Source organism: Schistocerca piceifrons, chromosome 5, assembly GCF_021461385.2.
Source record: "Schistocerca piceifrons isolate TAMUIC-IGC-003096 chromosome 5, iqSchPice1.1, whole genome shotgun sequence".
Classification (NCBI taxonomy): domain Eukaryota; kingdom Metazoa; phylum Arthropoda; class Insecta; order Orthoptera; family Acrididae; genus Schistocerca; species Schistocerca piceifrons.
The window spans coordinates 519,397,476-519,412,536 of NC_060142.1; the positions used below are offsets into that span (position 1 = coordinate 519,397,476).

Below are 15,061 nucleotides of genomic sequence, written 5' to 3' on the forward strand. Positions count from 1 at the left end.
CTGACTGGTAAAGTGCGTCGGCTGTGAGCTGGCCAAAAATGGGTTATCTGCTGTTTGTTACTGCTTACCTGATGCTCTACACATGTCAATGGTAGAGACCCTAGCCTGGGATACATCTTAGAGTTGAGCAGAGACACAGTGGCCCTGTGTGAACTTCTAGGGTTAATGGCGTATCCATCTCCATTCTTCAATAAAAAGTTTTTCTGACATGCAGACAATGGCAAACACAATCACAAAACACTATGAATATCGATGTCCATTTATTCCTACAATTATTCCTTGGAGGGGGTGTTGAGATCGACATACTGCCACTATGTGAGCTTTTTGGTATATTTATGGCAAGAGACAGGATGCCTACTTGTGCTGTACAAAGCAGAAGTGGCATTTGTTGTTCCTACTGCTGACATTGTGTTTGTCAGCATCGGTCCAGTTGCCTTGTTTATACTGCAGCTACCTCCTCTTCCCCCAGCATGCTACATTCCATGTGCTGGAGCTGCATGCTGTCAACAATGGCAACATTTTAATTGACAGTGGGGGTTACCTTGAATGACTGTGCAATACTCAAAACCTCTTCTGCCATAGGGTTTTCAAACTGAAGGGCACATTGATACACCTCCTTATCTGGGGATGTACAAATGATTGCATCTCTGATAGTGGTGTCTATATAAGTCTCCCGAAATGTAGACGTGAAGCTTGGCCACCAAAGCTCAATATGACTGCTGCAGCTGTTTGCAACATTGGTAGAATTCAACACACAGTGTCCACATCAAAAGAAAGCAATGCTGGTTCTTGCAAAGAAGCTAACTGCCACAGTATGTGATACATACAAGAAGGTATCCATGATAAGAAAAATAGACCTTCATGTTAACCACCTGGAATGCCATGAAATGTTCATGAAGCTGCTTCTTGTAAGCATCCCAGTCTTCTACGGATTATCACAGGGAGAGGAGGGGTAGATCGGATGGCAGTGGGTGAACAACCAGAAGCTGAGCCTGGGTCAATGTAGTCAACAACAGTTCCAATACGGCAGTGTGAACTTGCTGTTTGTTGCAGAAGTGACTGGAGTAAAGCCTCCATGGAATAACTGGTTGGCAGAAAAATCACAGAATCCAAGAAACACAAAAATTTACCCCTCAACATCATGACTTGTGTTCTAACTAGGAACACAAGGAAACACAACCGTAAAAAGATATAAAATTTATTGGGTAATGGAGTGACGTCAACAGGAATACAATGAAAGTGGTTTACATGCCTCGAACATGTTTAAGAACTGAGCGCATGGAGGCCTGTGCATGCCCTTGTAAAGATACCATCCATGTCCATTTTTGCTACAGTAATGCTGCGTGTACACAGCAGACCTGGTGATAGCAGTGTGACCAGGCCAACTCTGACGGCTGCCTCAGATAGTTGCAGGGATGCCATTCAAATGTTGGCACACACTACGCTTCCCACAGTGGCCAGATTTATGTCCTCTGTGGGCAATAGGTGTAGTAACTGGTGGGTTACTACGCCTTTCACAATATCTCTTGCATTTAAGAAGCCTTGCCTCTAACACATCAGTGTTGTACTCATTGCTTCATATGTTGTGGACAAGTTCTTGCTAGTATCAATGCAAATAATCATAAACTGATGCACATAACTGACTTTAAATACACTGGTAAAGGTTGCTTATTGAGAATATGGAAATGTTCTAACATCCTCCGACAACAGTTACAGAGTTACCATAGCAACAGGTAATAATGGCAACAGGAGTAGTCATGATGCTACAATGCAAGAGCTCTACAGATTCCAGCAAGAGTTGTGACAAATGATAGATAAAATACAACAGTTCGCACCTGGAGACATTAACAGCACAACAAGAACAAGCAGAAGTTTCCAACAGACAGCAAGAGGCCACAAGACCACACAGAACATACTTCTTCTCCCCTACAAGAAACAGCAACCCTCACTCAGAATGATGCTAGTTTTCCTCGTATGACAACTATTTTGGCCAGTGGGTGAAAACAATGCTCACTGCCAACTGTCAGAGTACCTGAATATAGGAGTGACCAGCCACTGAAATTATGTACAACACCAACATAATAAACAGTTCACTAGCAACTGACATAGCCACCAGTGCCTTAGTGGACAGCCATTTAGGTGGATTATCAAGAAAACCAGCATCACAGATCTTGTATGTGGCAATGGACAGACAAGACTATACAATATATTCTCTTGCAGACTGTTTGTTTGAGACAAATTTTCAAGTTGCAAAGTTCTCATAGACACAGGTGTGGATGCTTCATTTTACCCACTCAGGATGCTATAAATTCAAAGACAACTAACATCACTTCACTTCTCTGCTGCAAAGAACTCAGTAATCAAGACATTAAATAAGAAAACTCTACAACTAAACTTAGCCTCTGCATCAAGTACCAATGGAAATTTATTATAGAAGGTGTTTCAGAGCTAGTAGTAGGAGCAGATTTCTTGGCTCATTTCAGTTTTCTGGATGATGTCAAGAACAGTTCTTTCAACAACAACGCTTCAGGCACCATCAGTAAAGGCACCCAGATATCTCAATTTATAAGAGAGCAAGAATCAGCAGCTACAAACGTTTTTACTCAGCTGCTTCAGCAGTTCTCTACAACCTCTACACCATACAGTGGGGAGAAAGCTCTGAAACACAATACAAGACATTTTATCTTGGCTACCCCTTGCCCTCCAGTATCTGCATTATTGGTGGCCATCTCCTTCAACTCCATTGATGAATTTCTCGGCAGAACCAATTGATTTGTGTGTGTATATACATAAGTACAATATAACTTCTGCACAATTTCAGTGCAGTAATGTGTTCATTGTAAATAAGTATTATAGTAGTAGTATTACACATTTATTACATAATAAATTAATAAATTTTTTTATTTTAAATTCAGTGCATTAGTATTTGTAAAACGATTCTTTCATACGTTCAGTGTTCATTAAAAAAATGACGATCATCCCACTTGGGACCTGTGGAATGGTACATTAGCTTATTTGTTTGAGTTGTAAATATTTGTCATGTATTGTTGTTTTTCTCATATGTTCTACATCCTGGACGACCTCATCACTACAGATCAATTGGAATGAAAGTAAATCTAATCTTGCGGACAATACCACCAGATCGCCTGGCAATAACCAAACAGAGAAGTTTGAGAAGCTACTAAAAAATGGTATAACTCAACACTCTGACAGTCCTTGGACATTCCCACTATGTTTGGTTCCCAATAATGATATAATGTGGAGACTATGTTGTGACTTCTGGGCACAAAATGCAATGACAACATTAGATAAGTACTCAGCACTGAATTTGCAAGAATTTAACATCATGTTACTAGGATCATATTTTGTTAGTGTCAGGGATTGTGCAAGAACTTACATGTAGATTCCAGTAGCAGCAGAGGACATACCCATGAGTGCCATAATTATCCTGTTTGGTTTTTCAAACAAGTTGACATGCCTTTTAGATGTATAAACGTGGCTCAGACATGGCAAAAATTTATGCATGAAGTTTTATGTGGAATAAATTTCTGTTTTTCTTGTAATGATGATATAATGATTTTTTCCAAAACATCCATACCACTTGATACAGGTTTTCCAATGTCTCAGTGACTATTGCATAACCATAATCAATAACAAGAAGTCTGTGCTAGGACAAAAAACAAGTAGCTTTTTTGGAATATTTGGTTATTTCTCCATTAGCAGAAAAGGTGCAGGTTACACAGCAAGTGCAACTTCCTACTTCCTTTTTACTGTCAACAGCTATCAGAGAAAGCCCTCACAGCAGCACTTGCAGGCACCAATACCAAATGTAAGTCCAGCATCATTTGGTCATCTGGAATGCAACAGGCATTTAACACAGTGAAAGAAAGTGCAGTCAGTGTGACACTTTTACCACAGCCTCTTCCTTTGGCACCTTTGGCTGTTGTGGTAGATGCCAGTCAAATAGTAATACATGCAGTTTTGCAGCAATACATTAATTGCGCTTGGCAGCCCCTTCCATACTTCTTTTCATGAGAATGAATGCACAGCAAAAAATGGATTGCATATGACAGAAAATTGCTGGTGCTTTTTGAAGCTACCAGGCACTTCTGGGCATCGTTTGAAGCTAAGGATCTCACTATATTCACTGACCATTAAGCCCTAGCATTTTTTTCAAGCAGTATAGCAAATGCAATTCTTCAAGACAAAAGAGCAAATAGAATTTATAACACAATTCACAGCTGACAAACAGCACATATCAGGGGCAGAGAACTTTGTGCAGATTACCCTTCATGTACAAACAGTGTACCATAAAGCATTAATTTTAACAAGTTAGTGACTTGACAGGCAATGACCAACAGTTGCAAGATTTTTTGGCCTCTGTGTTATAATAAAAATAAGAAAAATTATTAAATACATATGCATATAAAAAGATTTAAAAGGGGATATTGCATTTGTGTTGTTAGAAATGATACAAAACACTCATAGCACATCTTATTCTGAACAGCACTTCTTAACAGACCTTCTATATACAAGAGAGTGAGAAACAAAATCATGTACAAAAAATGAATGAATTTTTTTCATTTGTCTGCACCTTACTGGGCATCCATAATTAATGTCTTTGCTAATGGTGGATTGGTGTTTCATTTTTTGGTTTTAATAAATTTTAACTTTTCAATTAGCTGGGGGTCTTTACACATGTACCTACACACCTCTTGTGCAAGCGTGGTTGACCAAATTTAAGTCTGAAAATTGGTGCAATGTGTCTACACACAGACACCATCCTTTTGCACTGGTGACCTACCGCAGGAAAGCATTTCTTAGTGTTCATGACATGACATATCCAGGTATAAAAACATGCCACAACAACTGGCAGAGTGCTTTGTGCAGCCCTGATTAAACAGGGACTGTAAAAGGTGGGCACTGGAATGTTTCGTCTGTGAAAGTGGTGAAGTAGGATGTTACACTGTCACAATCAGCCCCCCTCCCCAACCCCTTTGGGGACAATCCAGTCCCTGACAGTTCTGAAAGATTTGTGCATATACCTAATACCTATCAACTTTTTTTTGGGGGGGGGGGGGGGGGCAGTACTCCAATCAGAGGGATTCCACTAACTACACTTATTAATTGGCTTACACAATTGACAGAGGCTGTTCCTGCCACTGACATTTCAGCTGAGAAAATGGCAAAGGCCTTTTTGATCACATGGATAGCATGTTTTGGTTGACCGACACATTTAACGACTGATAGAGGTAGACAATCTGTATCATTTCTACTCCAAAACCTAGCCAAACTGTGTGGGATGAACTACCATAAAACTATCAGGTATTGCTCACAAAAAATGGGATGGCACAAGACCTTTAAGGCAGCTATAATGTGTAATACAGACTGTTATTGGCATTTCTGCTGTGGAAATAGTATTCAGCAAGAATATCTGCATCTCAGCCAATTTCATTGAATACATGACTTCTATGACAATATGGACTGGCACATAACTAATATTTATTGATCTGTTACAACAACAGCCATTTCAATTGGACACAAATCCATGAACCAGACATGGAACTCTACAAACTTTTGCCCTGAAAGATATACAACAGTGTACCCATATTATACTCCAAATGGATGTTATCAAGCCACCGTTGCAGTGTTGCAGCCACTGTATTTTGGACCTTACAAGATATTATGCTGAGACAAACATACAGTGGAGATATGCTATAATGGAACACTCACAATAGTTTCAATAGAGAGAGTGAAGTTGTCTGACAATTTCCAGGCCCCCAATCAAGTGATAACAAAGGCACCAATTACTGAGGAAGGACCAATGCCAAGCTTGTTTCCACTGATATCTCAACAAACAACTTCGCCAGAGCAAACATCACAAAGGCAGACCCAAGCAGCTTGTGCTTCAAATATCCATACAAGCCGGGCATTCTGCACGTTTGGTGGAGCATCTGCTTTGCAGCTGACAGTAAATCCTTGTGGCAGCACCAAAAGTGGAGACATTCCAACACAACAAAATACAGTCGTGTTTCAGACATTTCTGTCCGTATGTTTTGTTTTAATTTTTATTGGAATGTCATTTTCTTTGATTTTATATTGTTCTTATCTCTGCAGCATTATGAACACTAATAATTAATAAAGCAATTTAGTGCCCTGCAAGGGCTATTTAACAACATAAAAAAGGAAGTATTGCACATGTATCTCGGATAGCCTACATTTGTAACTGCACTATTTTATCTACAATGTGGCCAGAATGTAGGGATATAAGTGTGACAGTCTCAAAATGATTCTATGTGGGACCATGGCCCCTCAGAGATCTAGGGATTTTATCTTTAATCACTAAAATGAGTGAATCACTTTAGGGGAAGATCAAATCATCCTCCGAAGTCTTTGCATCCTTTAAGTGAGAGAACTCAGTGCCTACTCCTATCCCAAACATTTAATTTAGCAAGCATTAAATTTATCAAGCTCTTTATTGACATTTGGCTGATATTGTGTTACTGTAGCAAGACTTGCTCTGCATTCCACCGATAATGACAAAGAAGCTAATATTAAAACATTGCAGTATCATCAGGAGGTATTGTATAATTATAAAATTTATTAAACACATAATATAATAGTTAAGAATATAATAGAGGGAAACATTCCACGTGGGAAAAATATATCTAAAAACAAAGGCCTTTACAAATGTCTGCTTGTGTCTGTGTATGTGCGGATGGATATGTGTGTGTGTGCGAATGTATACCTGTCCTTTTTTCCCCCTAAGGTAAGTTTTTCCGCTCCCGGGATTGGAATGACTCCTTACCCTCTCCCTTAAAACCCACATCCTTTCGTCTTTCCCTCTCCTTCCCTCTTTCCTGATGAAGCAACCATTTGTTGCGAAAGTTGAATTTTGTGTGTATGTTTGTGTTTGTTTGTGTGTCTATTGGTAAGGCACATCATCTTTGTTTTTAGATATAATATAATAGTTAAATACACTGCATGGTTGTATACTACAAAGAACTCCTATAATTTACTTATTTGTTTAAAGTTCAGAAACAACATGAATAATCAAAAGGTCTATATTGCACATAAAATGTAACTGATGATTTACCATCCACATCACTTCCATTCAAGTATCATTGATGTTTGGTGTTGAAGCATATGTGATGCCCAAAATGAATTGTGACTGAAGGTTTACTTGGAGGCACAGGTTGTGGTGATGGAAGACAAGGTTATTCTGATGTCCTAGTAGAATCAAAAGTAGGTAGCGTTTCATTGTTAGTTGTTGTCCCTGAACCGTTGTGTCTTGCCTGGAGTAGAGATTGGCTTAAATCTGTCACTGGATGTTATGTGCCATTGGCGGCAACATTGAAGGTGCTGTTGTGGCGTGTCTGTACCATGTATGGGCCATACTATGGTTTTTGGAGAGGTTATTGAACGGCATCATGTTACACAAAAATCTACTTACAGGACTGTGAATCATAGAAAATGAATGGTTACTGGATAGTATGTTCTTCTGAAACATCCAGATGGAGCCTGCAAATCTGTGAGCATACATTTTGTATTAACTCTGGAGCTTTACTTCCGGATGTATCAGTGAAGAACTTGCCAGGCACTCAAGGTTCTGTCCATACATTAATCCACCCACTGTCACATTGGGATCTTCATTGAAAGCCACTCAGGGGCCTAGTATGACAATAGGGAAGCTGTCAGTCCAATGCTCTATGGCATGGCAACTAAGTGAGGCCTTTAAATGTTGGTGGAGCTGTTCCACAAGATCATTAGCAATATGATGGTAGGTACAGCTTTGAATTCAGTTCATTCCAAGCAATGGTGAAAATACTTTAAAGAGATGTGATTCACAATGTTTGCCTTGGCTGGTAGTGATGTTGAGGAGAAAGCAGAAGTGGGCAATAGGTTGTGGTTACAGCTGCTGCTGATGCACCTTACACTGGATAGGCCTCAGGCCAATGAGATAGATGGTCAATCACTATGAGGCAGTATTTAATTCTTCTCATGGTGGTAAAGGTCCAATGATGTTGATGTGAACATGCTCAAATCATTGTTTCAGTGGGGTGAAAGAACCAAGTATAGCTGTAACATGCTGAGTTATATTGTTGAGCTGACAAGTGATTCGCTGGTGGACAAATGTCTAGTAATTCATCTGAATATTTGGGCTAACAAATGCCTTTTTCACTAGTTGTGTAGTAACCTTTACTCCTGGATGAGATTGTCTATGGAGAAAGGAAACTGCCTACTTGCAGAAATCTGCTCTAACAATTGGTCATGCTTGTGATACTAATGCAACATAGCACAGAGCTATGTTTGCTTGTGCTACCTGAGTGTATCAGAGATGCAAGCCTGACGACATTTCGAAGAATATCTGCAGTTTGTTACCTCCTTCCTGGGTAGTGGCAAGTGCTATGAAGTCAAGTCCCCCTTAATTGGTGTCAATGTGAGATAGGACACATGCTAGTTCATTCTGCTCACCATCAACATGTTATATATCTGTAGTACATTGCACAATGAAGTTCAAATGTCACAACTGGAATGATGATGTTTTATCTGGTGTCTGATTGAAGGCAAATGCAAGTGTCTTACGGTCTGTGATACAACTGAGATGTTGACCTTGAAGCATGTGGCAAAACTTTTTGATCGAAGAATATGTTGGATAGAGCTTGTGGTCATACACTGACAAATTTGCTTGTGATAGTGACAATTTTTTATTGATAAGATATAGATATTGTCAATCATGTTTGTACACATGGTTGTAATAGATGTCCAGAGGCACCTGATGATGCGTGCACCATAACTGCGAGAGGTGTGTCGCAAAGAGGACGAGCTAATAATGCTGCCTCTGGAATATCAGCTTTCACTCTGGAGAATGATGACTTCTTTCCATCAATACACTGTAGTGTATCTCCAATGCAACTCTTTAAGGAATTTTTGAGAGGCACTGCCAACAATTCATAATTGTGCATAAAGTGTTGATAAAAATTTGTCAAGCCCAAAAAACTACCTAATTCACATATTTGTAGTAGGTTGTGTAGGACTGCTTGTGCATTGATAAGGTACATAAGAATTTTACTTCCATCACTCCAAAACCATATTTTAATAAAGTAATAGGTAAGCTCCCACTCTTGTAGTCTTGTGAACAACTGCTGTAGGTGCCAGATGCAATGCCTCACCAAATGACTTTACAAATAAGCTATCGATATAGAGGTAAAAGAACTCTTAGGTGTCTAGTTATATCATCCATGAAGTGGTGGAAAGTCTGGGTGGCACTGTACAGTCCAAATCACATTTTCAGATATTTGTAGAGTCCAAATGGAGTGCAAACAGTTGTTTTGGGTAAATATTTTCTGTTGAAATACATATATGAGAAAAAGCAGGGACGAGGTAGATCACAGGAAAACTGTCTCACCATAAATGTGCATAGCAAACTCTTCGATAAGTGACACAGGGTAGGAACATGGTATCATTCTGGCATTAAGCTGAAGATAGTCACCACAAGGTGTGGTGAGCTCAAGAATTATGTGAAAGACGGCAGATTTCTTGTGCTAACATGAAAACGAACTGTTGCTTTGTGATCTTGATTTTGTCTGGAGACGTACAAGATCTTGAATGAACTGTCCTGGCATGGTGACAATGTGATGTACCACTGAGTGTTTTACCTGTGCAGGAATAGGCAATAGCTGGGTGATTTCAGGGAACTGTCAGTTTGATGCCATTGTGTATGACATGGCACTGAAGTCACCTATGTTGTAGAGTCATGCGGGAGTCAATGACAAAGATTTGGGAGGAGTCCTAAAAATGATAAGCATGTCAGTGACAATGAATCTCTGAATGAATTCATGTCAAAGGTTGAAGTTTGGATGTGAGGTGATGTGTTCATAGGTCTTGATGGAAGACCCATTTCCAGAAAACAGCTGACTCATTTTGCTGTGGATTATGCGAAGAAGGATAAACCAAGGTGTCAGCACCTGTATCAATGAAGAATTTTAGTGTGGTAGAGCACTCTTCTGTGAACGGTAAACGATTCCTTAGTTTGAAATTAGCTACCACTGCTGCTGATTTCTGACAGCATTTTTCTTGTCACAGGTTAGTTGACACAGCTCCAAATTTTCTGTGATACCAGCAGATATTTTCAATGGAGGATGAATGCTAGTTTCTGTTGGAAGATCACTGCTATTAAATGCAAGTGAGGAGTGCCATATTTTTAGGGCCACAACTTGCTTAGGTAATTTGGTTACTTGTCCTTGCAGTGCCTGCACAGCACTCTTTATCCTGGTGAAGATGGTTGTGATGCTTGTGGATGGGTACATCATGACTACACAGAATGAATGTTCTTCATGGTAGGTGCAAATTATGCACTGCATTTATTCATGAGTAGTTCTGTGTGGTGCTGTTGATGCAAAAACAAACATAAGATATGTTTTATCTTTCTGCACATGCAATACTGGTGCATGACTGGGAAACCCCCAGTCACCAAATGTGTGAAAATACAGTTTATTTTACGCAAAGAATAACAGTAAGTTCTACCCCATTAATCATAAATCACAAAGAACATCTATTGCTTGAAGTTAAGAAACCATATTAATAACCAAAGAGTCTACACATTTCAATTTTTTTTTTTTTTTTTTTTTTTTTTTTTTTTTTTTTTTTTTTTTTTTTTTTTTTTTTTTTACACAACGGAGGTTAGCTGTAAGAAAATTGTGCATAAGATTCTATGCCTATAAAATGCTATGGTTATATATGGCCACAATACTGGGTGGTCCATTGATTGTGATTGGGCCAAATGTCTCACAAAATAAGCATCAAACGAAAAAACTGATAAGAACGAAACTTGTCTAGCTTGAAGGGGAAACCAGATGGCGCTATGGTTGGCCCGCTAGATATTGCTGCCATAGGTCAAACGGATATCAACTGCATTTTTTAAAATAGAAACCCCCATTTTTTATTACATATTCATGTAGTACGTACAGAAATATGAATGCTTTAGTTGGACCACTTTTTTCACTTTGTGACAGATGGCGCCGTAATGGTCACAAACATATGGCTCACAATTTTAGATGAACAGTTGGTAAGAGGTAAGTTTTTTAAATTAAAATACAGAACATAGGTATGTTTGAACATTTTATTTCAGTTGTTCCAATGTGATACATGTACCTTTGTGAACTTATCATTTCTGAGAACGCATGCTGTTACAGTGTGATTACCTATAAATACCACATTCATGTAATAAATGCTCAAAATGATGTCCATCAACCTCAATGCATTTGGCAATACATGTAACAACATTTCTCTCAACAGTGAGTAGTTCATCTTCCATAATGTTCGCACATGCATTGACAATGCGCTGACACATGTTGTCAGACATTGTTGGTGGATCACGATTGCAAATATCCTTCAACTTTCCCCACAGAAAGAAATCCGGGGATGTCAGATCTGGTGAACGTGTGGGCCATGGTACGGTGCTTCGACGACCAATCCACCTGTCATGAAACATGCTATTCAATACCGCTTCAACAGCACGTGAGCTATGTGCTGGACATCCATCATGTTGGAAGTACATCGCCATTCTGTCATGCAGTGAAACATCTTGTAGTAACATCGGCAGAACATTACATAGGAAATCAGCATACATTGCACCATATAGACTGCCATCAATAAAATGGGGGCCAATTATCCTTCCTCCCATAACACCGCACCATACATTAATCCACCAAGGTTGCTGATGTTCCACTTGTTGCAGCCATCGTGGATTTTCTGTTGCCCAATAGTGCATATTATGCCGGTTTACATTCCCGCTGTTGGTGAATGATGCTTCGTCGTCAAATAGAACGTGTGCAAAAAATCTGTCATCGTCCCATAATTTCTCTTGTGCCCAGTGGCAGAACTGTACACTACATTCAAAGTCATCACCATGCAATTCCTGGTGCATAGAAATATGATACGGGTGCAATCGATGTTGATGTAGCATTCTCACTACCAACGTTTTTGAGATTCCTGATTCTCGCGCAATTTGTCTGCTACTGATGTGCGGATTAGCTGCGACAGCATCTAAAACACCTACTTGGGCATCATCATTTGTTGCAGGTCGTGGATGATGTTTCACATGTGGTTGAACACTTCCTGTTTCCTTAAATTACGTAACTGTCCGGCAAATGGTCCAGACACTTGGATGATGTCATCCAGGATACCGAGCAGCATACATAGCACATACCCGTTGGGCATTTTGATCACAATAGCCATACATCAATACGATATCGATCTTTTCCACAATTGGTAAACAGTCCATTTTAACACGGGTAATGTATCATGAAGCAAATACTGGCCGCACTGGCGTGATACTACATACTTATACATTTGTGACTATTACAGCACCATCTATCACAAAGTGAAATAAGTGGTCCAACTAAAACATTCATATTTCTTTACATACTACATGAATATGTAATAACAAATGGGGGTTCCTATTTAAAAAAATGCAGCTGATATGCGTTTGACATATGGCAGCGCCATCTAGCGGGAAAACCATAGCGCCATCTGGTTTCCCCCTTCTAGCTAGACGAGTTTCGTTCTTTGTAGTTTTTTCGTTTGATGCTTATTGCGTGAGGTATTTGGCCCGGTCACTATCAATGGACCACCCTGTATTCATACATCAAAAAAGTTTGCATCACTTTGGTTCCGAGAGTTCCAGAACCTGTACCGAAAATTGGAACAAAGAGATCAACATAAATATCATTTCCACCCTTTTAATTGTTCATGAAAAGAACACGTTGCATGTTGTACCATCCTACAGCAGTACCTTCAGAGGTAGTGGTCCAGATTGCTGAACACAACGGTACCTCTAATATCCAGTAGCACATGCTGTTGCATTGATGCATGCCTGTACTAGTCATGGCATACTATCCAAAAGTTCATCAAGGCAGTGTTGGTCCAGATTGTCCCACTCCTCAAAGGCAATTCAGCGTAGATCCCTCAAGAGTTGTTGCTGGGTCCTATGATCCATAAACAGCCCTTTTCAATCTATCCCAGCCATGTTCGATAACGTTCATGTCTAGAGAACATGCTCGCCACTCTAGTAGAGCAATGTCATTATCCTGATGGAAGTCATTCACAAGATGTGCACAAAGGGAGCATGAACTGTTGTTCATGAAGATAAATGCCTCATCAATATGCTTCCGATATGGTTGCACTATTGGTTGGAGGATGGCATTCACATGTCATACAGCTGTTATGGTGACTTCCATGACCACCAGTAGCGTACGTCGGCCACCCATAATGCCACCCCAAAACATAAGGGAACCTCCAACTTGCTGCAATCACTGGACAGTGTGTCTAAGGCATTCAGCCTGACCAGGTTGCCTCCAAACATGTCTCTGATAATTGCCTGGTCAAAGGCATATGTTACAATCATCAGTGAAGAGAATATGATGCCAATCCTCCATTTGGCATGTTGCTGGGCACATCTGTACTGTGCTGCATCGTGTCGTGGTTGCAAAGACAGATCTTGCCATGGGTGTCAGGATCGAAGCTATGGATCATGCAACCCATTGCGCACAGTTTGAGTCATAACACAACGTCCTGTGGCTGCAGAAAAAGCATTATTCAACATGGTGGCATTGCTGTCAGGGTTCTTCCGCCCCATAATCTATAGGTAGTGGTCATCCACTGCAATAGTAACTCTTGGGCGGCCTGAGCGGGGCATGTCATAGACAGTTCCTGTCTCTCTGTATCTCCTAACAACATTGTTTTGGTTTACTCCAAGACTCCTGGACGCTTCCCTTGTTGAGAGCTCTTCCTAGCACAAAGTAACTACGTGGATCCGATCAAACTGCAGTACTGACTGTCTACGCATGGTTAACCTACAGACAACATGAGCTGTGTAACTCCTTCCTGGTGGAATGACTGGAACTGATTGGCTGTCGGATCCCTCCACCTTATAGGCACTGCTCATGCATGGTTGTTTACATCTTTGGAAAATTTTAGTGACATCTCTAAACAGTCAAACGGACTGTGTCTGTGTTACAATATCCACAGTCAACGTCTATCTTCAGGAGTTCTGGGTACCTGGGTGATGCAAAACTTTTTTTGATGTTTGTATATGAGGTAGAATGGACTCCTCAAATTAGTTCTGTTTCTAAATCTGACAGTTAAATTATTATCTGTCACCTGACAGTTCCATTTCTGCATTTAAAAAATTATTATTATTTGTGACTGTAATGTGGGTAAAAGATTTTCAAACAAAATATGGAGAATGAAATATGACAGTTTCACAAAATAATAAATGAATTCTTTAATAACTTCTAATGATAATGCAATATAATTACTAACTATGAAAACTAGCACAATGAATGTAACTTTGTAAAATAGTGACACGCAATAATGCAATGTAATTACTGACTATGAAAATTAGCACAATGAATGTAACTATGTAAAATAGTGATGTGCAGAAAAAATAAACAATCACAGCTGTCTTTTAAGATTTTGATGGGCTTTGTCTACTTATTTCATTGTTGTCAACTGAATCATTTATTGCCTACCATCTGTAGTTAACTACAAAAACATGCCACAAAAAGATCTGAGTCATAATTTGTAGGTGTTAAATTACACACTATATTTGCTTTAGTTTTTTTTAGATCAATTAACTCAACCTGCTTAAATAATGTTAGATTTTCAAGTGTTTTCTTATAGTCAGGAAAAAACTCCTGCATTTAACACCAATGCTACTGAACAATTTTGATGAGGCCACAGCAATAGTCTAAAGATCCAGTAAACTAAACATTCACTAGCTACTGAACATGAGAGAACATTAGAGAAGTGAAAATATTTTTGCTTTGTACTTACATTTAAAACATTCATGAAAGCATGATGATGAGACAGATGTAACTGATCAAGATAGTAAGACCGCATGACCTTCTTCATACCATTATTGAGCAATGGTATCACAAATGACTGACTCAGAGGTGAAGTACCCTCCGGAAATACTTCTCTGCAAGATAAAAAGGCTGATAACAATATTACTGAAGTTGAATAATGTGGACCTATCTTACAGTACACTCCAACCTGA

General features: G+C 39.4%; 1 protein-coding gene across 1 annotated transcript in view; it reads right to left on the reverse strand.

Annotated features, from left to right (window-relative positions):
• LOC124798208 (putative phosphoenolpyruvate synthase) overlaps window positions 1-15,061 on the reverse strand; it is a 293,711-nt gene that overhangs the window by 127,705 nt on the left and 150,945 nt on the right. The window contains exon 16 of the mRNA XM_047261511.1: window positions 14,839-14,983. Within this exon, the coding sequence (XP_047117467.1) occupies window positions 14,839-14,983 (145 nt within the window). The remainder of the gene's footprint in view (window positions 1-14,838; window positions 14,984-15,061) is intronic.